The 25,895-nt window shown below is 54.2% G+C and overlaps 2 protein-coding genes and 1 long non-coding RNA gene across 8 annotated transcripts in view; 1 reads left to right on the forward strand and 2 right to left on the reverse strand.

The window, feature by feature from the left end:
- The window catches only part of LOC137847094 (antigen WC1.1-like), a 433,117-nt gene extending 413,088 nt beyond the window's left edge, over positions 1-20,029 (reverse strand). For 2 of the 6 annotated variants that reach the window (XM_068665368.1, XM_068665365.1), the window contains exons 1-2: positions 19,558-20,029; positions 18,280-18,594 (exon numbers count right to left, since the gene is read on the reverse strand). In XM_068665368.1, the coding sequence (XP_068521469.1) occupies positions 18,280-18,594; positions 19,558-19,624 (382 nt within the window). In that variant the 5' untranslated portion in view covers positions 19,625-20,029. The remainder of the gene's footprint in view (positions 1-18,279; positions 18,595-19,557) is intronic. The other 4 variants (XM_068665367.1, XM_068665366.1, XM_068665363.1 and 1 more) reach the window with 3 other exon arrangements.
- The window catches only part of LOC137847138 (uncharacterized), a 120,312-nt gene continuing 98,890 nt past the window's right edge, over positions 4,474-25,895 (forward strand). Inside the window, exon 1 of the long non-coding RNA XR_011090804.1 lies at positions 4,474-4,854. This is a non-coding gene — a long non-coding RNA (uncharacterized lncRNA). The remainder of the gene's footprint in view (positions 4,855-25,895) is intronic.
- On the reverse strand, positions 9,107-16,530 carry LOC137847351 (antigen WC1.1-like). Its single transcript, XM_068665634.1, has 11 exons — positions 16,185-16,530; positions 15,750-16,076; positions 15,355-15,669; positions 14,913-15,227; positions 14,383-14,427; positions 13,987-14,295; positions 13,588-13,623; positions 13,179-13,319; positions 12,420-12,515; positions 11,543-11,695; positions 9,107-11,315 (listed from the first exon to the last, which is right to left on the reverse strand). The coding sequence occupies exons 1-11, from the start codon at positions 16,528-16,530 to the stop codon at positions 11,059-11,061; spliced, it is 2,340 nt and encodes a 779-aa protein (XP_068521735.1). The 3' UTR covers positions 9,107-11,058.

Genomic DNA, 25,895 nt, shown 5'->3' on the forward strand with positions numbered 1-25,895 from the left:
TTCTTCAGGATGCCCTGGAGTTGATAAAGGCTACATGAGGAAAAATTACTCTGGACATGTGGGAGGCCTTCTGCAGTATGAGCTAATTGGCAGGAAGAATACCCGAGAGATTGTGCAGGGCATCCCCTGCACCCACTGCTCCTGGGGGACCTGGGAAGAGGCTTCCTGAGTACAACAGCTCCTTTTGTCCCTTTGGATGCTGGCTGTGAGGTCACTTGTGTCCCAGCACCTGGCTGGCCAACAGCAGGGAGGCAGAGCCTCTGAGGTCATAAAGGCCCTCAGAAAGCTGCCCCCAACAGGGTGACACATTTGGTGAGGCCAAGGGAAAGCTGGGAGAATAACAGTGGGGGATTTGGGGGGTAGAAGAGGGGGTTGGCTAAGAGAAAGGAAGGATTAGGAGGCCAGTAGCCTTAAAACCTACAGCTACACTAAATCCTGCTCTGGAAGGAACTCATTGCTCTAATCCCCATCCTCAAATCCTACCTTGAAGTCAAACCCCAGACATGTTACCTGTTAACATTAGTCTTAACACTCACTAATGCCTAGCCTTTAATCATTAGCATTAGATTGCCAGCCTTAACACCAGCCCTCACCCAGTCAAACACCATAAAAACAAATAAACAAACAAAAACCTAACCAAAAATCTAGCCCTTACACTAAACTCTGACTGGCTTCCCAAAGCAGAACACGAAAACCTCCCTCTAAGACTCTGTCCTATCTCTAAACATGAAAAGCAAAAAGAACTCCTAAACCTCAAATCCGTCATTCCTGCATGCTTATCACAAAACTGAAGGGGCTTGACCCCATGAGGCTAAGATGGGTTTGAGAGGTCCTGCAGCAGTCACTTGGTCTTGGAAGAGGCAAGGGAGGTGACCTGGATCTGGTCAGGTCATCGGGCTCAAGGAGAAGATGGGTGGGGATGTTTTGCTGAGGTCAGCTGTGCCTCAGGCTCTCAGAAGGCAGCAGGAGGCCCATGGCTGTGCAGGTGGGTTTCAGGGCACTTCTGACTGAGGAGCTGACAGGCCGCCTTCAGGCACACAGCTGGTGTGTATGAGTGTGTCATTTTAGAAGTACAGAATGAACTGATAATGCACCAACATGAAGTGGTGTGGGACAGCATAGGACAGCCAGATACGGAGATGGACAAGGGCACTGGCAAGGCAAACATTAGCCAAGAAAAAAAAAAAAAGTCTTTTCCCCTTGGCTATGGCAGGTCTCTCTGCCACCTGGGCCTAGGAGGAAACATGTTGTCCTCTTAGCAATTGTGGCTTGTCCCCTCTTTGCACCTTCTGAGTGAGGCCAGGAGGTGTCACACCACTGTCTTTTACTTGGCACTGCATACCCCACATACCACTGACCAAGGAAGTGCCCGGAGCCACACATGAAGGACAGGAACTCTCTGCCCAGAGCTGCAAGCAAGGCTTGCAGAGGTTCTCTGCTCCCTTCAACCTCCAACAAGGCAAGGCCTCTCTGTCTCAGAAAAGCTGAGGCTTTCTATGTCCCAGCTCCAGCTGTGCTCCTCTGGATGTATCTCAAGTCTTCTTCTCTCCTTGCCTTACATCTTCTTGGATTGAGACAGGGACATCCACTGCGTTCATCCAGACCCTTCATCCCTGAAGGATCAGGCTTTCCACCACAGCCCTTCTTTCCCACTACAAAGCTTTTACCCAGTATACTTTGTCTGGCTGGACCCCATGCATTTGGAGTTCATTTGGATGGAGTTCACTTACTGTGAACTAGCCAGTGTAATGCTGAATCTCGTTGTTAGCAACAAGGATTGGCTTGTGGGGAATGTGAAGTTTAAAGGCAGCCTTGGCTGCAGTGACCATGAACTGGTGGCATTCAGGATGTTTAGGGCAGCAAGGAGGACACACAGTAAGCTCATCACCCTGGATATCAGGAGAGCAGATTTTGTCCTCTTCGGGGATCTGCTTTGTAGAGTACCATGGGAGAAGGACCTGAAGGGAAGAGGTGTCCAGGAAAGCTGGTTAATCTTCAAGGATCACCTCCTCCAAGCTCAGGAGCGATGCATCCCAGCACAAAGGAAGTCAGGCAAAAAGGCCAGGAGGCCACATGGCTGAATAAGGAGATGCTGGCCAAGGGGGTTCTTCACAGAGAGGGTGGTTGCACACTGGAACAGGCTCCCCAGGGAAGTGGTCGCTGCACCGAGCCTGTCTGAATTTAAGAAGAAATTGGACTGTGCACTTAGTCACATGGTCTGAACTTTTGGGTAGACCTGTGCGGTGTCAAGAGTTGGACTTGATGATCCTTAAGGGTCCCTTCCAACTCAGGATATTCTATGATTAAAAAAAAAAAAAAAAAAAAAAAAAAGGAAGCCTACAAAAGATGGAAGCAAGGACAGGTAACCTGGGAGGAATACACAGACACTATCGGAGCAGCCAGGGATCAAGTCAGCAAAGCTAAGGCCATGGTAAGCTTCAATCTGGACAGGAAGGTCAAGGGCAACAAGAAGGGCTTCTCTAAGTACAACAGTGATAAAAGGAAGACAGCAGAAAACATGGACTCTCTCCTGAAGGAAACAGGAGACATGGTTACCCAGGATATACAGAAGGTTGAGGTACTCGATTTCTTTGCCTCAGTCTTCATTGGCAAGAGCTCTAGCCACACTGCCCAAGTCCCACATGACAAATGCAGGGACTGGGAGAATGTTGAAATGTCTACTGTGGAAGATTAGGTGCAAGACCGTCTAAGGCATCTGAAGGAACACAAGTCTATGGAACCAGGTGAGATGAATCCCAGAGTCCTGAGGGAACTGGCAAATGAACTTGTAAAGCCACTACTCATCACATGTGAAAAGCAGTGGCAGTCTGGCAAAGTTCCATTGAATGGGAAAGGGAAAATGGAACTGCCACTATTAAAAAGGGAAAAATACATATGTATACACACCTAGGGAACTACAGTCCAGTCAGTCCCACCTCTGTGCCCAGCAAGATCATGGAATGGATCCACCTGGAAACTCTGCTAAGGCACATAACAAACAAAGAGGTGATTGGTAAGAGCCAACATGGCTTCACTAAGGGCAGCTCATGCCTGACATATCTGATGGCCTTCTGACCCACTGGGTTGCAGTGTTTTTGGATACAGGAAGAGAAACTGATGTCATCTCCCTGGAATTGTGCAAAGTATTCAACACATCCCACGTAACATCCATTCTCTAAATTAGAGAGGCATGGATTTGATGGGTGGACCACTCAGTGGATATAAAGAATTGTCTGGATGGTCACAGTCAAATTACTGTGGTCAACAGCTCAGTGTTCAAGTGGAGACCAGCAATGAGTAGTGTTCTTCAGGGACCATTATTGGGACTGGAAGAGTTTAACATCATTCTTGGTGACATGGACAGTGGGATTGTCCACTTGACATTTTGACAAGTTGATGTCAAGCAAGTTGATGACAGCAAGCAGTGTGGTGAGGTTGACACACTGAAGGGAAGGGACGCCTTCCAGAGAGGTCTTGACAGGCTTGAGGCTGGGTAGAGAATGAAGTGAGAACAGCCCTGTGGAGTGGGTCCTGGGGCTGTTGGTGCTTGAAAAACTCAACATGAGCAGTCAATGTGCACTTGCAGCCCAGAAAGCAAAATCACAGGTAGCATCAGAACTGTAACTAGGAGGTTAGGGGAGGTGATTCTTGCCCTCTCTTCCACTCTTGTGAGACCCCTCTTAAAATACTGTGCTCAGTTCTGAGGCCCCTAATTTTGGAAGGACATGGACCTGTTGGAGCAAGACCAGAGGAGAGCCACAAAAATGATCAAAGAGCTGGACCACGTCTCCTGCAAGGAGAGGCTGGGACTACTTGGCGAGTGAGAAGAGAAGGCTCTGGGGAGACCTTACAGCAACCTTCCAGTACCTAAAGAGGATGAACAGAAAAGCTGGAGAAAGACACTTTATCAGGGATAGAGTGATAGGACAAGGGGTAATGGCCTTAAACTAAAAGAGGGTAGATTTAGACTACATATTAGGAAGAAATTCTTTACTCTGAGATTAGTGAGGCACTGGAGCATGTTTTCCAGAGAAATTGTGGGATGGTGCCCTTAAAAGTGTTTAAGACCAGGTCTCTTGGAATGTGTACCTGGCCAGAGCAGGAGGGTTGATTTATAACGATCCTTCCCAACACAAAACCTTTGAAGCTCTTTGAACCCCTGTGGTTTTATTTCAGAGCAGTTCTTATGGAGCTGCATTTTGAATTTTAGAACAAAAAGGTGTTGAAAACAGACCAGTGTTTCAGTTACTACTGAACTGTGTCTGCACAGTATCAATGGGTTCTTATACTGCTGCACATGATGTATAGATTGGGGGTATACAGATATTGCAATGGGACACAAAAAGTAGAGCTGAACCAAAGTGCTTAAACTGTCAGCCTGACCTTGGTGCCAGGAAAGGTGATGGATCAGGTTATCTTGAATGCAATCGTGCAACATATGTGGAACAATGTACTGGGTTTACGTGGCAAGGCTTTGGTAGCAGGGGGCCATAGGGGTGGTTTCTGTGAGAAAGATCTAGAAGCCGCCCCATGTTTGGGAAGGGCCCCACTGTTTTCCAGATCTGAGCCAATAAGCGATGTTGTTTTGCGCCTCTGTGAGAGCATATTTAAGACAGGGAAAAAAACGCTGTGCCACACAGCAGCCGGGAGAGTCAAGGGAGTGAGAAACAGCCTTGCAGGTGCCAAGATCAGTGAAGAAGGAGGGGGAGAGGTGCTCCAGGCGCCGGAGCAGAAGTCCCCTGCGGCCTGTGGTGAGGACCATGATGAAGCAGGATGTCCCCCTGCAGCCCATGGAGTACCACGGTGGAGCAGGGTTCCACGCTGCAGCCCGTGGAGGAGACCACGGTGGAGCAGGTGGCCCTGCACCGATGGAGGCTGCCGCCTGTGGAAGACCCCTGCCGGAGCAGATTCCGGGCCGGACCTGTAGCCCGTGGAGAGGAGCCCACACAGGAGCAGGTGATCTGGCAGGAGCTGCTGCCTGTAGGGGAGCCAGGTTGGAGCAGTTTTCTCCTGAGGGATGGACCCCGTGGTACGGACCCATATCTGGAGCAGTTCTGGAAGAGCTGCTGCCTGTGGGAAGCCCACGCCGGATCAGTTCGTCAAGGACTGCATCCCGTGGGTGGGACCCCACAGCACAGGGGACGAGAGTGACCGAGAAGGAGCGGCAGAGAAGAAGTGCTGTAGACTGACCATAACCCCCATTCCCCCGTTCCCCTGCGCCGCTCGGGGGGAGGAGGTGGAAGAGGGTGGATGGGGGGGAGGTGCTTTTGGTTTCTTTCCTTTGTTTCTCACTTCTCTAGCTTGTTAGTAATGAGCAATAAATCTTACTATCTGACTTCTTATGCTGAGTCTGGTTTGCCCATTACACTAATTATTGCGTGATTTTCTCGTCCTTATCTCAATCCTTGAGCCCTTTTCACATATTTTCTCCCCATTCCTCTTTGAGGAGGGGGAGTGAGAGAGCGGCTGTGGTGGAGCTCGGCTGCCCACTCGAGCGGAACCTGTAGATCAGGCCCAGTAAGTATGGGCTCATGAAAGACAAGTCCTGCCTGACCAACCTCATCTCCTTCTATGAACGGGTGATCTGCCTAGTGGATGAGGGAAAGGCTGTTGGCATAGCCTGCCTAGATTTCAGCAAGACCTTTGACACAGTCTCCCACATCATTCTCCTGGAGAAGCTGGCAGCCCATGGCTTGGACAGGTACATGCTTTGCTGGGTTAAAAACTGGCTGGATGGCCGTGCCCAGAGATTGATGGTGATCGGAGTGAAATTCAGCTGGTCACCAGTGGTGTTCCCCAGGAGTTGGTGTTGGGGCCCATCCTCTTTAATGTTTTTATTGATGATTTGGATGAGGGAATTGAGTGCATCCCCAGTGAGTTTAGAGAAGACACCAAGTTAGAGGGTAGTGTTGATCTTCTGGAGGGTAGGTAGGCCCTTCAGAAGGACCTGGACAGGATGGGTCAATGGGCAGAGGCAAGTGGGATAAGTGTTGGGTCCTGCACTTTGGCCACATTAACCCCATGTAACACTACAGGCTTGGGGCAGAGCGTCTCGAAAGTTGTGCAGAGGAAAAGGATCTGAGAGCGCTGCTTGATGCTCACCTGAACATGAGCCGGCAGTTTGCCCAGGTGGCCAAGAAGGCCAGTAGCATCCTGGCTTGTGTCAGGAATAGTCTTTCTAGCAGGACCAGGCAGGTGATCATCCCCCTGTACTCTGCTCTGATGAGGCTGCACCTCGAGTACTGTGTTCAGCTTTGGGTCCCTTAGTACAAGAAAGATGTTGAGCCCCTAGAGCATGTCCAGAGAAGGGCTACAAAGCTAGTGAAGGGTCTGGAACACAATTCCGATGAGGAGCAGCTGAGGGAACTGGGGTTGTTTAGTCTGGAGAAGAGGAGGCTCAGGGGAGACAGTATTGCTCTCTCCAACTACCTGAAAAGAAGGTGTGGGGATCTAAGGGTTGGTGCCTTCTCACAGATAAGTAGTGACAGGACTAGAGAGAATGGCTTCAAGTTGATTAAGGGGAGGTTTAGTTTGGAAATTAGGAGATGTTTGTTCTCAAAAGGACTGTTCAGCCATTGGAACGGGTTGCGCAGTGAGATGGTGGAGTGACTGTCCATGTGGGTCTTTATGGAAAGTTTGGATGTGGTGCTTAGGGAGATGATTTAGTGGGTAATATTGGTGGTAGGGGGGTGGTTGGACCAGATGATCTTGGAGGTCTATTCCAACTTTAATGATTCTATGACTCTAAGACAGTTGTCCCTCTCAGGGATAAAACTTCAGATGTCATAAGAACATGTACTGGAGAAGAGAGACACAGCTCTGCCTATCGTAAATGACACCCATAAATGACCAAATCAGATGAAAGCCATTGTAGGCTGCTCAGAATATATTAATGAACAGTGAAAAGAATCAATGATCTTTAAGTTAGGCATCTGGTTTCATTTTCATTTGACCAAGAAAATCTCCCTGCACTTAAGAATGATGTCCCCAGATGCCCAACTGATTCCTGGAATTAATCGATCAGAGCATGAAGATACTTGCATATATCTTGGCCCACCTCTGGCACCTCCAATGTCACCTGGTGTTTGCATATGAACAGCTCCCTCCTGGCCTCTGTCTCTATTCAGTGTGCTGGGAGCTGAGACTAGCTCACTTGCACAAGACTGGAGTGTGCCCACCTGAACCTAGGCAAAAGAAATCCCAGCTCCTGTGGGCTTATTGCGCATGTGAGAGAGCAAAGCCTCCTTCTAACCATTGGACTGCAAAGAACGAGATGCCTTGGTTGATTTAGCTGAAACCCTTCCCTCAGCAAATGAAGGCAGATCCCTCCCTATCCCTGTATGGGTGTCCTGCCTAAAACCAGAACACAGAAAGGTGATTCTTGAACCTCATACTTCTTTTGATATGAGGAATGATAGTGCTGGAAATGAGTTTCCTTCCCCAGTGGATGGAAGGATCATCTGTGATAACTTCATTCTGTTTCAACGTTGTTTCCTCTAGAGTCCCAGGAATTTGTCAAGAGCTCCCTGTGCTGCTGACCTAGGCTGGACTCCTGGGCCCAAGGGGAGCTTCTGGTAAGCGGGCAGCACTGCAGAGTGACAGCTCTGCCCAGGAGCAGCTCCTCTGCACAGCGCAGCAGGGCTGGGGACACTGCCTGCAGGGGACAAGGGCAGTTGAGAGAAGGGAGGGAGATGTTAAAGACAGTGTGGAGGGGGGATGCTGAGAGATCACAGTGGGAGAAATCTTCACAGCCCTGAACAGGGTAAGTCTGTGGCTGCAGGGCAGCACAGCTGTATTCAAAGAGTCTCTGACTCTGAAGAAGGCCAGCTATCTGTGCGTACCCTCCATGGCCAAAGAACCACTTGCGTGGGAGGCAGTCAGTGGCAGTGCCCCCAACACCATCTGGCTCTGCCTTCCCAGTGTAATAAAGGGCTCATACATTTGTGGTATAACCTATGTGGTTATACAAGTCTATGTAAGAAAGAAGGTCACATTCATCATACCATGTGGCCCTAGCATTGTTCCATACTGACACGAATCAGATGAACATATCTCACACCAGCCTGACCAGCACGGCCCTGCTGAGTGCCCCCATGGCCCCATGCACCACAGCCCCCTCGTTCTGCAGAGCAGCACCGCCAGTTGGGGGGCTGTGGGCAGCATGGGCAGGGGCTGCAGGAATGGCTGCTCAGACCAGCCCGGACGTGCTGGGCTGGGGGAAGGCTGTGCAGGACATGGTGTGTCCCGGGAGCAGAGCAGGGCACTGAGTGTGTGTGCAGTGGTGTTGCTTGAGGAGCCCCAGGGCCAGCAGTGTGGTGCTGTGATGTGCTGGGGAGCAGGGCTGGTCTGGGAGGCTCTAGGGTGTCTGGGAAGGTGGATTGGTGGTGTTTATCTCCTGCAGATGGCAGCAGCAGAGACAATTCCAGTGACCTCCCCTGCTTCATTAGCAGCTTTGTTGCCAGCCCAGCCTGGGTTTCCCTGCTGGGCTGGGTGGGGGAGAGGAGATGGAGGTGTGGAGAGCTGGGGAGGGTCTGGGCTGGGCTGGCCTCCTGGCAGAGAGAAGGGAACCACGGAGCAGTCTAGGCTGAGTCCTTGTTCACTAGATATGGATATGACCAATGCTAGTCATCATGACTTTCACACCAACTCCTTCTCTGAAGAGTTCTCAACATTTTTCTAAAATATGCATTCAGTTCTTGAATCAGTTTTCCACACAGAGGTGGCCATTTCCTTCAGGATGCCCTGGAGTTGCTGAAACCTACATGGGGAAACGTGAGTTTGGATATGTGGGAGACCTCCCAAAGCAGGAACTGGTTGGCAGGCAGAGTACCTGAGGGACTGTGCAGAGCACCCCCTGCACCCAGTGCTTCTCGGTGGGCTGGGATGAGACCTGCTGAGCACAACAGCTCCTTGTAGCCCTGTGAACACTGGCTGTGAGGTCACTTGTGTCACAGCACCTGCCTGGCCAACAGCAGGGAGGCAGAGCCTCTGAGGTCATAAAGGCCCTCAGAAAGCTGACCCCAACAGGGTGACACATTTGGTGAGGCCAGGGGAAAGCTGGGAGAATAACGGTGGGGGATTTGGGAGAAAGAAGAGGGGTTTCGCTAACAGAAAGGAAAGATTTTAAAGATTTAAGAGGGGTTCAGGTAAGGCTGATGCTTCTGCAACGCTCACAGGGAACATCTTCATGTTGTGTCCTGGTTATATTTCTAACTAGTAACCCGAAAATCTAGTGCTGTCCTTAATGCTTTCTCTCTCCCTTTAAGGCATCCATTGCTCTAATCCCCAACCTCATTTCCTAATTCAAAGTCAGACCCCAAGCACATTACTTGTTACCATTAGTCACAGAATCATAGAATCATAAAAACACAGGGTTGGAAAGAACCTACAAGATCATCTAGTCCAATCATCCTCCTATCACCAATACTACCCCTAAGCTACTAAATCATATCTCAAAGCACCTGAGACAGGTGCTTCTTGGACACTGCCAAGGATGGTGACTCCACCACCTCCCTGGGGAGGCCGTTCCAGTGCCTGACCACTCTTTGAGAGAAAAAGTTTTTCCTGATATCTAAACCAAATCTCCCCAGGTGCAACTTGTGGCCATTTCCTCGAGTGCTATCATTAGTTATCAGAGAGAAGAGGCTGACCCCCTCCTCCTCACAGCCTCCCTTCAGGAAGTTGTAGATTGCAATGAGGTCTCCCCTGAGCCTCCTCTTCTGCAGACTAAACAATCCCAGCTCACTCAGCCGCTCTTCACAGGACCTGTGCTCCAGACCCCTCACCAATTTTGTTGACCTTATCTGGACATGCTCCAGGGCCTCAGTGTCCTTCTCGTAGTGATGGGCCCAAAACTGAACACAGTTCTCCAGGTGTGGCTTCACCAGAGCTGAGTACAAGGGGATGATCACCTCGCTGCTCCCACTGGCTACACTATTTCTAACACAGTCCAGGATACCATTGGCCTTCTTTCCACCTGGGCACACTGCCGGCTCATGTTCAGCCAAACATCGATCATCACTCCCACGTCCCTTTCCTCTTCACAGCCACTCTGTCCCAGGCCTATAGCATTGCATGGGGTTGTTGTGGCCAAAGTGCAGGATCTGGTGCTTAGCCTTGTTAAACCCCATCCCATTAGCCTCAGCCCAGCCTATCCCAATCCCTCTGAAGGACCACCTTAGCCTCAGGCAAATCAACATTACCTCCCAACTTGGTGTCATCTGCAAACTTACTGAGGGTACATTCAACCCCTCATCTAGGTCATCAATAAAGGTATTATACAAGCTAGGCTCCAGTACCAATCACTGGGGGACACCACTTGTAACGGGACGCCAACTGGACTGAACTCCATTAACCAAAACCCGCTGGGCATGGCCCTCCAGCCAGTTCTTGACCCAGAGAAGACTATAAACAGCCAGGACAGCTGACCCAACGGGATTAAATAGATGCTCCTATAGGTGTTCCAGCCCACCATCCCACTAACAAAAGCACCTCCCAGCCTGCAGCAGAGGAGCCTGCTGGGGAAGAGCTGGAGGGCTGTGGGGACCCACCAACAGGAGCTGGTGCCAAGTCCTGCCCAAGGGTCCAAGACATCTCCCCGTTCACCTCTTGCAACTTAGGTATCTCTGTCCATGGGTGCTGGGTAGGCATCCTTAGGCTCCGTGGGGGCCCAAGGCAGCAGAAGGTGGGCACTGCAAGGGAGTGTCTCATGGGGCTTCCCAGAGATCCACTTTTTCTGGAAACTGCCTGTGGCTGGCAGGACGGAAATGTCTCTGTCAGTAGGAATAGTGTCCAGGGACCAGGGGCTCTGTCAGCCCCAAAGCCAGACCCCGATCCTGCTGGCTCTAAGATGTGCCCCTTCCCAACTGCTGCATCTTTGAGCTCTTCTCCCCTCCATCCGCCTCAGGGAGACACCCTGACACCTGGGCAGGGAAGACTGAAAGAGGGTTTTAATATGAGGAAATACCAACACACAGCATAAAAACAGGGGAATACCAAGAGGGGAAATACCCATGTGTGTCTGCCGACTGCTGGAAAAGGGAGACCATTCCCTGGCACTCACGGCTCTCCCAGTGGCACTGAGCTCTCCTCCCTCCCGGCTGCACCCAGCTGCTCAGCAGAGCTGGGCTCTGCTGGCCTGGGGCTCTGGAACTCTTGTGCATGGGGCTGTGGTGTCACACCCTCGGTGTCCTCATGGGGATATGCCAAAGACACCTCTTCAACATCGTCATAGCCCGTGGTCCCCAGGAAAGGTGACGAGGTGTGTCCCTCAGCTCCATGGACCACAGCACTTCTCCGGGAGTGCAGGCTTCCCCCTGTAAGCATCAAGGCAGGCTGCTGTGGTTGGGCCTGTGGGGTGCCCCTTGGGGCTGTTTATCACCTTCCTCGTCCTCACCAGCCTGAGACACTCGGCCCATTCTCCCAGCCCCCACAAAATCTCCCAGGACAGGTTCTCCATGGATGGTCAGGCTTTCAATATGGCATGGATCCTCCTAGGCCGGGGGTTGGCACCTAGGAAGTGGCAGTGCTGCATTGCCCTCACCTGTGGCTGTATCCCTGCGCCCAGCTCCTTCCTCTGGTGTCCTGGGCACTTCCCAGTCCCCCTGTCCAGGGACAGGATCCTCCCCAGGGTCAGAAACCTCCCCAGCATCATCATAGCCATCTGCTGGGTAACCTCCGGGCAGGACAGGGACATCTGAAAGGAGAGGGAAGGTGGTGGCAATGAGAAGAGATGTTCTGAAGAGCAGAGGGTGGGAGGGTGTGTGGGGACACAGGGCTGACATGCTGCTGTTGTCAGGGTCACAGCAGAGCCTTCATGCTTCCAGCTCTGATGATAACACTCGGTGGCACTGCTGTCTGTGTGGTCTGTCTGCAGGGAGGAGAAATGGAGCACTTCCTCCCCCCCCCCCCCCCCCCTTCTATCCCTGCAGCTGGCCCCAGACAATCCTCATCCTCATGTGTCTGGGGTAGGGCTGCAGCTGGGTCAGGGACCCCTCTGAAAAGGAGGCTGCAGAGAGCTGCAGTGGGTGCTGTGGGATGAGCCCTGCGGCCCTGACTGGTGGTCAGCACTGTTGGGGATGGGCACCCACAGAGCTGGGGGTGCATGGGGAGGAGACCAGTTCCCTTGGGACAAAGCACTTCCCAGAGAGGTTCCCAGAGTTGCCCTGGGACAGCCTTTTGCTTAAACCTTGGCTCTCAATAAGGTGCAGGGACAAGCAGAGAGGGGCTGTCCCCTCTGGGATGGGCAGAGCTGGTGGGGAGGAAGCTCCTCTGTGGGGGCCAACACCTGGATGCTCTCCCACAGACCCCATGGTCCAACCATTTCAGGGACTATGGGCAGGAGCTGCAGGGCACAGCCCTGGTCTGAGACAGGGAGAATGGACACAGCAGATGTGCCCCCGCAGGTTACCTGCACCCACCTGAGAGACTGAACCTCGGCTGCTTCTCCCACGCCAGGCTGTAAGCGATCTCCTCGTACACGGCCTCAGGGAAGGGCTCACCACCTCTCCCGGAGCCTGGGGACAGAGGCAGGACTGGTCTGGGAATGGGCAGAGAGGGACAGGACCCCACTGGGATCCCTCACCCCATTCCCTAGGCCAGCACAGGGCTGTCCCCACAGCACAGCCCCACTGTGTTGTGTTGGCACTGCAGCCACATCCCCAGGGAGGGCAGCATCCCCATGGAGATGGTCTGGGGCAGAGTCAGTCTCGCATTTGGAGACAGCCCTTGTACCCTTTGGTCCCTGGGTCATGTCCCAGTGCAGACCCTGCACCAGTTCCCTCATTTCTCCTACCCACTTTTGCTGCTCGATCTCTGCCCCACAGAGCAATAGCACAGCCTGTGCCCTGCTGGGAGGTGGCTGACACCACAGTGATGGACTCCACTGCCCCATGTTCCTCCTGCCAGAGCTGCCCAGAGCACTGCCAGCAGTGCATCCTCCCCGTCTCACCCAGCCCAGATCTCACATTTCTCTTCTCATCCCAGAACTGATGCCTCAGGCTCTGGGCTCTCTCCACCCCTTGATGTTGGTGCCCCATGGTCTGTCAGTCAGTGGGGCAGCACATGGGGCAGGAGGCAGCACACGGCTCTGTTTCTGTGCCCCAGGACACCAACACCCCCAGCACCCCCAGCCCTGCCTGGAGGCATCTCCCCCCCAGGACCACTGGGGAAGAACCCACCTCTGCGCTGAGCCCTGGCGCTTCGCACCTGCCCAGCCAGGAGGGCCAGGAGCAGGCAGAGGAGGGCCCCCAGGATGATGCAGATGACGACAGACACCGAGAGTCCCTCGCTGCTGGTGGTCGGACGGCCCCGTGGGGGATCTGCATGGGCAGGAACATGGCAAGGGCAGCATCAGACAAGGGAGAGGTTGGGGGTGGGACAAGTTAGCGCTGACCACAAAAGGCAGCAGGGGCTGGGAGGGACAGAGCTGGGTGATGGGGCAGCTCCCACCCTGCTGGGTACATCGCAGACTTCTCCCAGCTCCCTTGATTTCCTGGGAGTCTCACAGCCCAGCAAGGAGCCCTTTCTCCTGGCTGTGTGTCACAGCGTGAATATGGACAGACTCAGCCCTGGGGAAGGACAGCTTACCTGCTTCTGGGGGGGATGTTGCTGTCCTGGGTGCAGCTGCAGGGGAGCAGAAGGAGAGCTGGGCTGAGAGGCTGGGGCTGTGGCACTAGGCAGCCTCCCTGGCAAATGACCCCAGCATGTGCCACCTGAATTGTTCCTCCTGTGGGGCTGGGCAGGGATGAAAGGACAGGGCCCAGCACCACTGCTCTGGGCTGCTCACAGGACAGTGCAGACAGCCCAGGAGATGTGCTGGGACATCCAGCCCCACAGAGGCTGCTCCCCACCCACCACCAGCCCCCCACTCTGCAGGGACAACCTTGCTCAGGCCAGCAGCGGGGCCATGGCAGGATCCAGCAGGGCAGACGCCCAAGCCAGCTCCTTGCCAAGCCCCCAGCCATGTCTCCCAGCCCCACTGCTCACCTGAGCAATGCACAGCTGCATCTGCCTTATGCTGGCAGGCAGCGCTGTCCCCTGGCTGGGCCCAGCAGTCCTGCAGAGACAGCTCCGTCCCCCTGCACTCCATCAGCCACATGGGGCCCGTCCCCTCTCCAGCAGCAGCCTGGCCCAGGGCATAGACTACGGGGCCACAGCCCAGCTGCCTGCACGCCACCTCGGCATCCCGCATGTCCCAGGCATTGTCACACAGCGTCCCCCAGGTGCCGCGGTGCCAGATCTCCACTCTGCCCGAGCAGCCGTCCTTGCCTCCCACGGTGCGGATCTTCTCCCTGTCTGGGGAGGCAGCGATGTCCCATGGCACCAGGAGAGCTGGGACAGCCCTGCCAGGTGAGGGGGGCACGTGCAGGGGCAGCTCCCTACCTGTGCAGCTGGTGGAGTTGGGGCATGCAGCCACCTGCGGCCTTTCTGTCCATGTCCCAAAGGAAAGAGAAGTTGGGCTGAAAAGGGTTGTTCTGGGGGTCGTGCAGAAGAGAGCAGAGCTGACCTCTGCTCACACGTCCCCATGCTGCCTGGGTCAGGGCAGCAGCAGAACCCTGTTCATTCAGGGGACACACACGGCACTGCAGGGGGGACCCAAGTGCTCGGCCCCACAGGGTCCCTGATTCACAGAGCAGCAGAAGGCTGTCCCAGGAGGGAGGACTCCTGAAAACCCTGCATGGTCTCCTCCGAGACCTTGCCTGGAGTTGCCTCTGCATCCCCCAGGGGCTGCTGGCAGCCCGGCTGTTGACTGCTGCTGGTGGACATGGGTGGCTCCAAGAGCTGAAGTCACCTTTGTGCACCAGTAGCAACAGGGTCTAATGCAGGAAGTCAAAGCCCCTCTGGGTTCCTTCTCTGCATTTCACCATGCCCAGTGGGGAACAGGACCCCGTGCCTCGATGGCTCAGATTTACCATTGCAGGTGATGTATGTCTCTTCTCGGCGGTCAGTACACGACTGCGGATCCCAGGAAGCAGAGGGACACTGCCAGAAGGAGCTGTTGCTCTTCCCACACTCCACGTGATCCAGCCATGCAGTACCAGACAGCTTGGCATAGTTAGAATCTGTTTCCAGATCTCCTTCATTCCCGCAGCCCAGCTCCTTGCACACCAGTGACACCGTCTCGGTGGTCATGGAGTTGGAGCAAACGCTGCCCCATGTCCCGTTGTAGAAAACCTGCAGGCGCCCGGAGCAGCCGTCGCTGTTCTCCAGCCTCAGGGCCGTGAACTCTGGAAGGAGAAAATGCCACAGGGACATCCTTGGATGGCAGCCACTGATGGCCTTGGCCCTACCTGGCTCTACCCTCACCCTGGCCTTACTGGCCCCAGTTCCCAGAAACACACTCCAAACACAGACCTGAACAGACGACTCCCGCGTCCTCCTTGTGCCTGCAGTTGTGCTGCCGCCAGGCCTCGGCAGGGCAGTCCCAGAGAGCAGCTTCAGCCCCAGAGCAGTTGACACCATCCAGCCAGATCTGCCCGGAGCCCTCCCCAAACTGAGCAGAGCCAGCTGCCTCCAGGGCCCCTCCGCAGCCCAGCTGGCGGCAAACGACGGCGGCGTCGGCCAGGTCCCAGGCGTCGTCGCAGATGGTGCCCCAGCGCCCCTGGTAGTAGATCTCCACTCTCCCGGCACAGCGCCCGGCCCCGTCCACCAGCCGCACCCGCCGGCTCCCTGCAGCGGGGAGATCCCCAGCCGTCAGGGGCTGGCTGCCCTCCCAGCCCCACACCTGGGGGACGTGCAGCACCACTCACCGTGGCACACGACCCCCACGTCCTCCATGATCCCTGCTGCTGGTGTTCCCTCAGGCAGGGAGGTGTTGCAGAGGCTCAGGTCAGCCTCGTGCCCTGCACACTGCACCCCACGCAGCCCCACAGGTCCTCGTCCTCGCTCGGCCCTCACGGGGGTGTAGGCTGCCTCTGCCTCTCCGCACTGCAGCTGCCGGCACACCACGCTGGCCTCCTGCATGTCCCACTGCTCATCCAGGACTCTGCCCCACGTCCCATGCTGGAAGACCTCCACGCGCCCATCGCACCGGCTCCCTCCGCCCACCAACCGTACAGACATGTGGTCAGCGGGGCCTGGTGAGAGCAGAAATTCAGCCAGGCTCTGACATGAGCTCCCCAAATTTGTGTGGCCATGTCACACAGAAGTGGCAAATGGACTTTGCAGCACTGCCCAGCACTCACCTGAGCAAATGACAGCAGCAGCGTTCTCCTGGGAGCACGGCGAGGCCCCCAGGGCAGTCACCGGGCACTGCCCCAGGTGGGCTTCAGTCCCGTCACAGTGGAACGAGTCTCTCCAGACGGGGCCGGTTCCTCTCCCAAAATGCCCTCCTCCAGGAATGGACTCAGCAAAGCCACAGCCGAGGTGCCGACACAGAACGTGGGCGTCCGAGAGGTCCCAGCGGGAGGCACAGAGGGTCCCCCACGTCCCCAGCACCGCGACCTCCACCCTGCCCTCACATGCTCTGCTGCCATTCACCAGCCTGAACCCTGTGTACTCAAGGACAAAGGAGGGTGAGAGAGGCCACATTTGTGCTCTTGCTCCCACAGGATCTGCAGGAGAGGCCAAAGGGACAGCGTGCCTTTTCCTCCTGCAGCACTCTCATTTTAGGGCCGCAGACCACCACCTCACCCCAGCTGTCCCCACCCAGAACAGCCCAGTGCACACCCTGCTCTCATGCCCCCACCATAACCCCAGTGTCCGTCATCCCACTGCGAGTCCTTACGTGTGCAGGTGACATGAGTGCCATTGCTGTGGGTGCAGGCCTTGTCCTTGGAGGTCCCCCAGGGGCAGAAGAGGATGGTGGATTCATTCCCCACACACTGCAGCTCTCTGTCCCAGACAGGACCGGCCCCTTCTCCCAGCTGAGCTGCCCCATGGACAGACAGGGCTGTGCCACACTGCAGCTCCCTGCACACCACCTCGGCAGCTTTGGCACCAAAGTGGGAGTGACAGACAGCTTTCCACTGGTCCCTGTCGTAGACCTCCACACTTCCTGAGCAGGGGCTGTCCCCTCCAACCAGCCGCACAAATCCTGGAGCAACCAAGGAGACCTGTGAGTTCCCAGAGCCCTCTGGAGCTTCTGTGCCCACCTCCCACCTCATCCCTAAGGCAGCCACATGCAGAGCCCCACGGCCAGCCCAGCAGCTCTCAGGGTGTGCTGGTGGCACAAAGATGTCAGGGTCCCCCTGCTGCTCCTCAGAAACCAGCCCAGCACCCATGTCCTCTTTTCCAAGCCCCCAGCTGCAGGCACCTCTCAAACTGCTGCTGCCCGGAGCCCCTGGGCTGCCTGGCCCCAGACCCAGCACTGCAGCACCCGCAGCACGTGGGGCTGGGGAAACAGCCCCAGGAACTAAGGGCTACTTCAGCCTGCTCTGCCCCACAAGGCTCAGGCCAGTTAGAAGAAATCCTTGGATCTGCCAAAAAGCCCCCCTGTTCCCAGGGAATGATGGGGCTCTTGGGGAGCTGCTGTTACATGGGGCACATTGGGGGGATCCTCCGCAAAGGGGGGTCCTCCGGCAGGGACAGTGTGGTGCTGGGCATGCACGTCCCCAGCCACCTACCATGCATGGGTCAGGAAAGCAGGCAGAGAGCAGCCCTGGTTTGACACGAGCTCCCAGTGTGAGGGCAGGCAGAGAGGAGAGCCAGGAGGTGCTGGCACAGCCCCTGGGGCACAGGGCAGGCAGGAGAGGCTGAGCAGTGGGTCAGCAAGGCCTGGAGGGGCCATGTCTCCAGGGGCTGCCTCTCATGGGATGACCCCGTGACAGGAACAAGGTGCCATTTGCCACCCTGTTCCTCTGCACAAGCCCAGTGCTCCTGCCCTCTGAGCAGCCCCTCTGCTTTGGCCAAGGTTCTCTTGTCTGCTGGGGGTACAACCCAAAAGTCCTGGGCCATTGCACGCCCTTCCCTGAGGCTGCTGGTGGCTGGGGGAGCTGCTCTAGATTCCCCTGGCATAGGGACCAGCCTGCCAGGCTGGGCCTGGGTGAATGGAGGAGAAAGATGGGAACAAGACATCACAATGGGGAAGGGTGCGGGCTTTCCTCTCCCAGCCCCAGGCACCTCCCCAGGCTTGGCTGCTCCAGCTTCAGGGCCAGGCTCAGTGTGCTCCCACTGGGCTTTCCCAAGGGACAAGGGACACCAGCAGTGACAGACCCAGCTCAGAGTGCAACTTGACACACAGAGCCATGTTCTGGTGTGCACTTGTTGCTTCCTGAGGTCACAGCCAGGTCCCTTAGAAGTGTCATCGTCCCAGAAGTAGGGAACAAGTTCAGTCCTTACCTGAGCATGTCACTCCAGCATCCTCACTGTGATAGCAGTTTGCTTGACCCCATCCCATGTGTGTGCAGTCAGACAGGGCAGACTCGGTGCCACGACAGCCAACATAATTCATCCAAATGGGCCCAGATCCTGGCCCAAAGTGTGCATATCCAGGAGCTTCGAGAGCACCCCCACAGCCCAGCTGTCTACAAACCACTGCAGCATCAGACATGTCCCAGAGGTAATGGCACACGGTCCCCCACTGGCCCTGATGTTTCACCTCCACTCTCCCAGCACAGCGACTGCCGCCATCCGCCAGCCTCACCTCTGCAGCCCCTTCAAACAGCAACACAGGAAGGGTCAGGAGAGTTTTGAGCCCCACATTGTGTGTCCGTGAGGACCCCCTCCCCAGGCAGACTCCCAGTTCCCAGGGTGGGATCCCTGTCCCCATAGGCTATCTCAGGGGCAGTGGGGGGTTCCTCCTCCCCCCATGGGCTGCACTGCTCTGGGGGTACCCAGTTCTAACCCTCCTGGGCCATTTGCTACCCCACAGCCCTCACCACCTCCTCCCACCCCAGCGGACCCCTGCCCCCACCCATGCCCACCCCCACAAAACCCCCAGCCCTGCACAGGGCTCCCACTCTTCCCCTTCCCATTGTCCCCCAAACAGACCCATGCCCCTTGAGCAGCTTCCATTGCCCATTGTCTGCCACAGGCACCTCCCAAACCCACTGTCTGGGTTGACCACAAGGATACCAACAGCCCACGTCCCTTCCCCATCCCTGCTGTCAGACTGGCCCCTGTGCTTGACCAGGGCCCCCAAGAAGAACACCTCTCGGTGCAGATGCCCCAGTCCCCTTCTGTTAATGGGACACAACCTGCCCTCCTGGAGTCAGTGCTTCCCCAGATCCCAGGGGCAGGGAACAGCACACAACCCCTCTGGGGCACCCCAGACATTGGCTGTGCCCTGGAGCTCACTGAGGGCCACTCTCACTGTCTGGGACTCCTCTAGATCCAGAGGCACAGTGCTGGGGAACAAGGGGTCCCAGAAAGGTACCCAAGGACAAGGTGTCTAGAAATGAAGTCAGGCTTGGGCTGCCAAAAACATGGGAGATATGAAAATGGATTACCCCCTCCCACCCAGACAGGCACAGATTAAAGAACAGAGCTGAGAGACTGAGCACCTTCTGCCTCTCATTTCAGTGGTGCCTGCAAAGCAACCCCACTCCCAGAGGGATCCCAATGAACCCACTGCTGCCCACAGTCCCAAGGCTGTGGAACAGAGAAGCTGGCACTTACCTCTGCATGGCTGCACCCAGAGGAACAACCACAGCACCCAAGGGGACAGGAGTCCCTCTGTCCCCATCCTGAGGCTCCTGTCCTGACAGCACAGCCCTGCTGCTGGAGCTCCTGGGGACCCAAAGTGAAATGGAGATGATGGGAGGGCAATATATCTGTGCAGATGCAGTCCCAGCTGCAGGAGGAGCCAATCGAAGCAGCAGGCACCTTTTTAGACGTTATCGGCACTTATCTCCCCTCCGACGCAGCCCAGCTCTCCAATGAACTTCTCCAGCGCTCTTCATGACCATATATGAGGGACGGCTCCGCTGCGGCTCTCACGTCACTGCGGTGGGACATCATCATGGGGTAGGGCTGGGTGTGGGGGCAGATGGCTCTGACACCCCTTGCAGCCTGCTGTGGGAGCACGGAGCATCTCCTGAGCTGTAGCATCCAAGAGCCCAAGGTGCGATTGTCCGGCTGTCCTTGTGCCATGGGATCCAGGGGACTGGTCCTGCAGCAGGGCTGTGTCAGGCTGGGAAGGGACCAGCCCCTGCCCCTGCTACAGCCCCCTGCTGTGCTGGCAGCAGCAGTTGGGAAAGGCCCTTGGGCAGGGCCAGAGCCCCATGATGGGGGTGCTGGCTGTCCCGTCCCTCCCCAGGGAGCCTCCTGTGGGGTCCCGGCAGCAGCCAGAGCTGGTCCAGGGCCTGCCTGGCAGCAGAGCTGCAGCCCAGAGCCTCAGGCGTCTCCGTGGCTCTCAGCGTGTCACCCAGGGGCCGTTATTCCCCGCGGCGGGTCGGGAGCTGGAGCCTGCCTGCCACTGCAGGTGCACAAACCGCAGCCCACGTGACATGGCGCCCGGGCAGGAAGACGGTGGTTTCCTCCTGGCCCCGTGCCCAGGCATGGCCCTGAGGTGCCTCCCAGCCTCCCCACAGCTCCAAGCCTGGCAGAGTCCAAGAAGTGTTGGGACAATGCTCTCAGACATATAGTTTATTATATATATATATATATAAATATAAATACACACATATATATATACATTTTATATTTTTAATAGAACACACATTTTTCTAAATATATGCAATATATATATTTTACTTATACATTATTATATTATTTTTTATTTATTTTATTAGATTGGATATTATTCTTACATATTGTATGTATTATTATATAGTTCATATTATATAATATATAATTACCAATATTATATTATGGATTATATTTTTATTTGATATGTATTTATATTACCTATAGTATTCCAGTATATTATACAGTATTATGTTATCTTATACAGTATAATATATTATATTAATTATATTATATAAGTTATTTTATTTTATTTTATTTTATTTTATTTTATTTTATTTATTTTTCATTACATTAATTTTACATGTATTACACATTTGTAAAAGGTTTATTTTTTATAAATATATACATTATATATTTTAATATTTTTAATATATATTTACAGTTTGTATAGTTTTTTAGATACATATATAATTCATTTTATTTTCTGGTTGCTGGAGTTGGACTCACTGATCCTTGATTCTTTCCAACGTGGGATATTTCATTATTCTTTCTTACTCAGCTCCAGGTGATGCCATAGCATCTTCACCTGCCATGGGCCTGCTCCTGGCCTGTAGTCAGGCAGCAATGACCTCACCAACACCTACACAAGTTCTTGGCATGTTCCAGCCCTGCCACCTCCTCAGGCACCAGTGACCTCACAGGTACCTGTACAATCCGTGGGCCTCGCCCTGACCTATCAGCTAATTGATCACCAGTGACCTCCCCACAGACCCACACAAGCCATGTGCTTATTCCTGGCCTCCTGGCTTCTCAGGCACCAGGGTCCTCCCAGCATCTAGCACAGGCCATGTTTGCTCTCAGCCAGTTAGTTACACAGGCACCACTGGCATCCAAATGACATCCATAGGCCAGGGGACTGCTCCTGGCCTATCAACTCCTCAGCTGACCATGACCTCATAAGCACATGTTGCCTAATGGAAGGTGTCCCTGCCTGTAGCAGAGGGATGTGGACTACATGGTCACTAGAATTCCTACAACCCAAACCATTCTATGACTCTGTGATTCTCTGATATCCGTGCAGCTGATTCATACTCACCATGGAAGTAGTCAGGCTCCAGTGACCTCCCAAGAACTTATCTGGCCATGCACCTGCTCCTGCCCTGTCGGCTTCTCAGCCAAGAGTGGTATCACAAGTACATTCCCCAGGCATGGGTCTCCTTCCTGCCTGTCATCTTCTCAGGCACCAGTGAAGTCACAAGCTCTTACGAGAGCTGTGGGCCTGCTGCTGGTCTGTCAGCTCCACAGGCACCACTGACCTGAGCACCACATAGACACCTATTTGGTTTCTACTCCCCTATGAAGTAGTGTGATGCACCAGTAGACAGGTGCCTGGGGTTTCTGTTGGATTTCAGGAGAAATCAAGCATGGGGTGCCATATCTGACATGACGTCATAAGCTCCCAAAGACCCACACTAGCCATGTGCTTATTCCTGGCCCGCAAGCTTCTCAGGCACCAGGGTCCTCACAGCACCTAGCACAGGCCATCCTTGCTCTCGGCCTGTCAGCTATGCAGGCACCACTGTTATCACAGGAATATTCACCTGCCATGGGTCTGCTCATGGCCTATCAGATCTTCAGCTGACAGTGACCTCGGAAGCACATATGATCTATTGGAACATGTCCCTGCCTATGATGGGGTTGTGTGTGGGGCTGTGGTGGAACTACATGATTGATAAAGTCCCTTCCAACATTCTGTAATTCTGTGCCACGTACAAAGGGAACAGACACTTCCCTGGTCCTGTTGGCCACCCTGGTTCTGATGCAAGCCAGGATGCCATTGGCCTCCTTGGCCACCTGGTTACACCACTGGCTCATGTTCAGCTGGCTGTAAACCAGCACTCCCAGGTGCTTTTCTGCTGGACAGCTTTCCAGTCATTCTTCCCCAAGCCTATGCTGCTGCATGGGGTTGTTATGACTCAAGGGCAGGACCCAACACTAACCATTGTTGAATGTCATGTGATTGGACTCAGTCCATCAATCCAGCCTTTCCAGATCCCTCTGCAAAGCTTTCCTATTCTCCAGAAGGTCAACTGTGCCAGCTAACTTGTTATCATCTGCAAATGTACTGAGGGTGCACTTGTTCTTCTCGTTCAGATCATCCATCAAAATAGTAAACAAACTGGATCCAGTACAGAGGCATGGGGAATGCCACTGATACTATACCCCAACTGGATTGATCTCTCTTCACACAGAATCTTTGAGCATGGCCTTGAGACAGTTCTTCAAGCAGCAAACTGTACACTTGTCCAAGCCATCAGTGGCCAGGTGGGTTGTCATTCTGCAGGATTGTTGCTGGTGAGTCCACACTGCGAAGATGTAACTACTTCTGTTATGTTTTTTGTTGTTGTTGTTGTTGTTTGTTTGTTTGATTTGTCTTGTTTTGTTTTGTTTTTTTCTAATGCCCTGTGCTCAGTCTTTTCAAACCAACTAAGCATGAATCTGGTACTTGTGATGAGCTGGTGCTCATCTCGTGTTCCGTATACTTGCTAACATGTATCATTGTCCTTGAGTTTGCACAACAGTGGCATTCTTGCACTCCCTTTTATCTCTGTGTGCTTGAGTCTTCAGCACCAATGGTAGTTCAGGAAGACTGGGAGGAGTGGCTGCAGGGAAAGCATGAGGTTGGATCTGTCATGGTGGGACCTACGTCAGCATTCAGTGCAGTGACTCAAGCTGTGACACAGCCAGGAGTTCCACACTTTGGGGGAATCCCAAAGGTAGCTCCTTCCTGAAGGGCTATGCCATCCTGAGTCCTGTTCTTGCAAGTGCAGCATCTGTCAAAGAGTTGACATAAGTTTGTCTTCAGAAGAAAGGCCCCATCCCCAGAGGCTGCCTAGAGCTCTCCACAGTTCCGATGTGGAGTCTTCTCCTGAGGGGCCTCTCCAAGGGCTGCAGCTTCCTTCAGGCCACATCTACCTGCTCCTACATGGGGTCTTCCATCAGCTGCAGCTTGGAGATCTGCTCCAACATGGTGCACCACAGGGGAGCTTCTTCTCCAGCACCTGGAGCACCACCTCACCCTCTTTCTTTACTGACCTTGGTGTCTGTGGGGTTGTTTCTCTCACATTTTCTCACTCTTCTCTCCCAGCTATTCCTTCATGTCACTTTTTCCCCTTCCTTGAAAATGCTCTCACAGAAGTGCAACCAACATCAATCATTGGCTGAGCATTGGCCAGCAGCGTGTCTATTTTGGAGCCAGCTGGAACTGGCACTTCCCTAACAAGGGGCAACTTACGGACGCCTTACAGAGACTACCCTTGCAGCCCCCCCGCTACAAAAGCCTTTGCATGTAAGCCCAGTACAACTTCCCACCTGCAAAGTAAAAACAGAGCCTAGACAAGCACCAGCAGACCCATGAGCTGGCAATGCTGGCAATGGCAAGGCACTGCTGCTGCTTTGGGGCTGCTAGCAGATGAAAACCCTGACAGAACTGCTCAGAGCTTCTTTTTTTTTTTTTTTTTTTTTTTTTTTTGTCTCTGTCTTCCATGGATGAGATAAAACAAGGAGGGTTTTGGCAGGGGGTGAGCTATTCCTCAATTGTGCTTAGGTGGGAGGTTAGAAACAAGCCCAGGTGTTTGCACCAAACCCAAAACACACACACATCCCAGAGCAACAGGGACCACACTATCATGGCCCAGCTCTGCACACCCATGCATTTCACAGAATCTCTAGGTTGGAACAGACTTCAAGATCATCGAGTCCAACCTCTAACCTAACACTAACAGTACCCACTAAACCATATCCCTAAGTTCTACATCTAAACGTCTTTTGAAGACTTCCAGGGATGGTGACTCCACCACCTCCCTGGGCAGCCCGTTCCAGTGCCTAACAACCCTTTCAGTAAAGAAATTCTTCCTAACATCTAACCTAAAACTCCCCTGGCGTAACTTTAGCCCATTCCCCCTCGTCCTGTCACCAGGCACATGGGAGAACAGGCCAACCCCCACCTCGCTACAGCCTCCTTTAATGTACTTATACAGAGCAATAAGGTCACCCCTGAGCCTCCTCTTCTCTAGGCTGAACAAGCCCAGCTCCTTCAGCCGCTCCTCATAGGACTTGCTCTCCAGGCCCCTCACAAGCTTCGTCGCCCTTCTTTGGACCCGCTCAAGCACCTCGATGTCCTTCTTGTAGCGAGGGGCCCAAAACTGAACACAGTACTCGAGGTGTGGCCTCACCAGAGCCGAGTACAGGGGGACGATCACCTCCCTAGCCCTGTTGGTTACAGTGTTTCTGATACAAGCCAGGATGCCGTTGGCCTTCTTGGCCACCTGAGCACACTGCTGGTTCATATTCATCTGACTGTCCACCATCAATCCCAGGTCCTTCTCTGCCTGGCAGCTCTCCAACCATTCCTCTCCCAGCCTGTAGCTCTGCTTGGGGTTATTGTGCCCCAGGTGCAGGACCCGGCACTTGGCCTTGTTGAACTTCATACAGTTGACCTCAGACCATCGGTGCAGCCTATCCAGATCCTCCTGCAGAGCCTTCCTACCCTCGAGCAGATCGACACACGCACCTAGCTTGGTGTCATCTGCAAACTTACTGAGGGTGCACTCAATGCCGTCATCCAGATCATTAAGATGTTAAAGAGGACCGGCCCCAGCACCGAGCCCTGGGGGACGCCACTAGTGACTGGCCTCCAACTGGACTTGGCTCCATTTACCACAACTCTTTGGGCCCGGCTATCCAGCCAGTTTCTAACCCAACGAAGCGTGCGCCAGTCCAGGCCAAGAGCAGCCAGTTTCTTGAGGAGAATGCTGTGGGAGACGGTGTCAAAAGCCTTGCTGAAGTCAAGGTAGACGACATCCACAGCCTTTCCCTCGTCCACCCAGCGCGTCACTTTGTCGTAGAAGGAGATCAGGTTCGTCAAGCAGGACCTGCCTTCTATAAACCCATGCTGACTGGGCCTGATCGCCTGCTTGCCCTTCAAGTGCCGCATGATGACTCCCAAGAGGATCTGCTCCATGAGCTTCCCTGGTACTGAGGTCAAACTGACCGGCCTGTAGTTCCCCGGGTCTGCCCTCCGGCCCTTCTTGTAGATGGGCGTCACATTCGCTAGCCGCCAGTCAGCTGGGACCTCCCCCGATAGCCAGGACTCCTGATAAATGATGGATAGGGGCTTGGCCAGCTCCTCTGCCAGTTCTCTCAGTACCCTTGGGTGGATCCCATCCGGCCCCATCGATTTGTGCACATCCAAGTGCCGTAGCAGGTCACCAACCAGTTCTTCGTGGATGGTGAGGGCCACATCCTGCTCCCCGTCCCCTTCCACC

Source organism: Anas acuta, chromosome W (assembly GCF_963932015.1).
Source record: "Anas acuta chromosome W, bAnaAcu1.1, whole genome shotgun sequence".
Taxonomy (NCBI): Eukaryota; Metazoa; Chordata; class Aves; order Anseriformes; family Anatidae; genus Anas; species Anas acuta.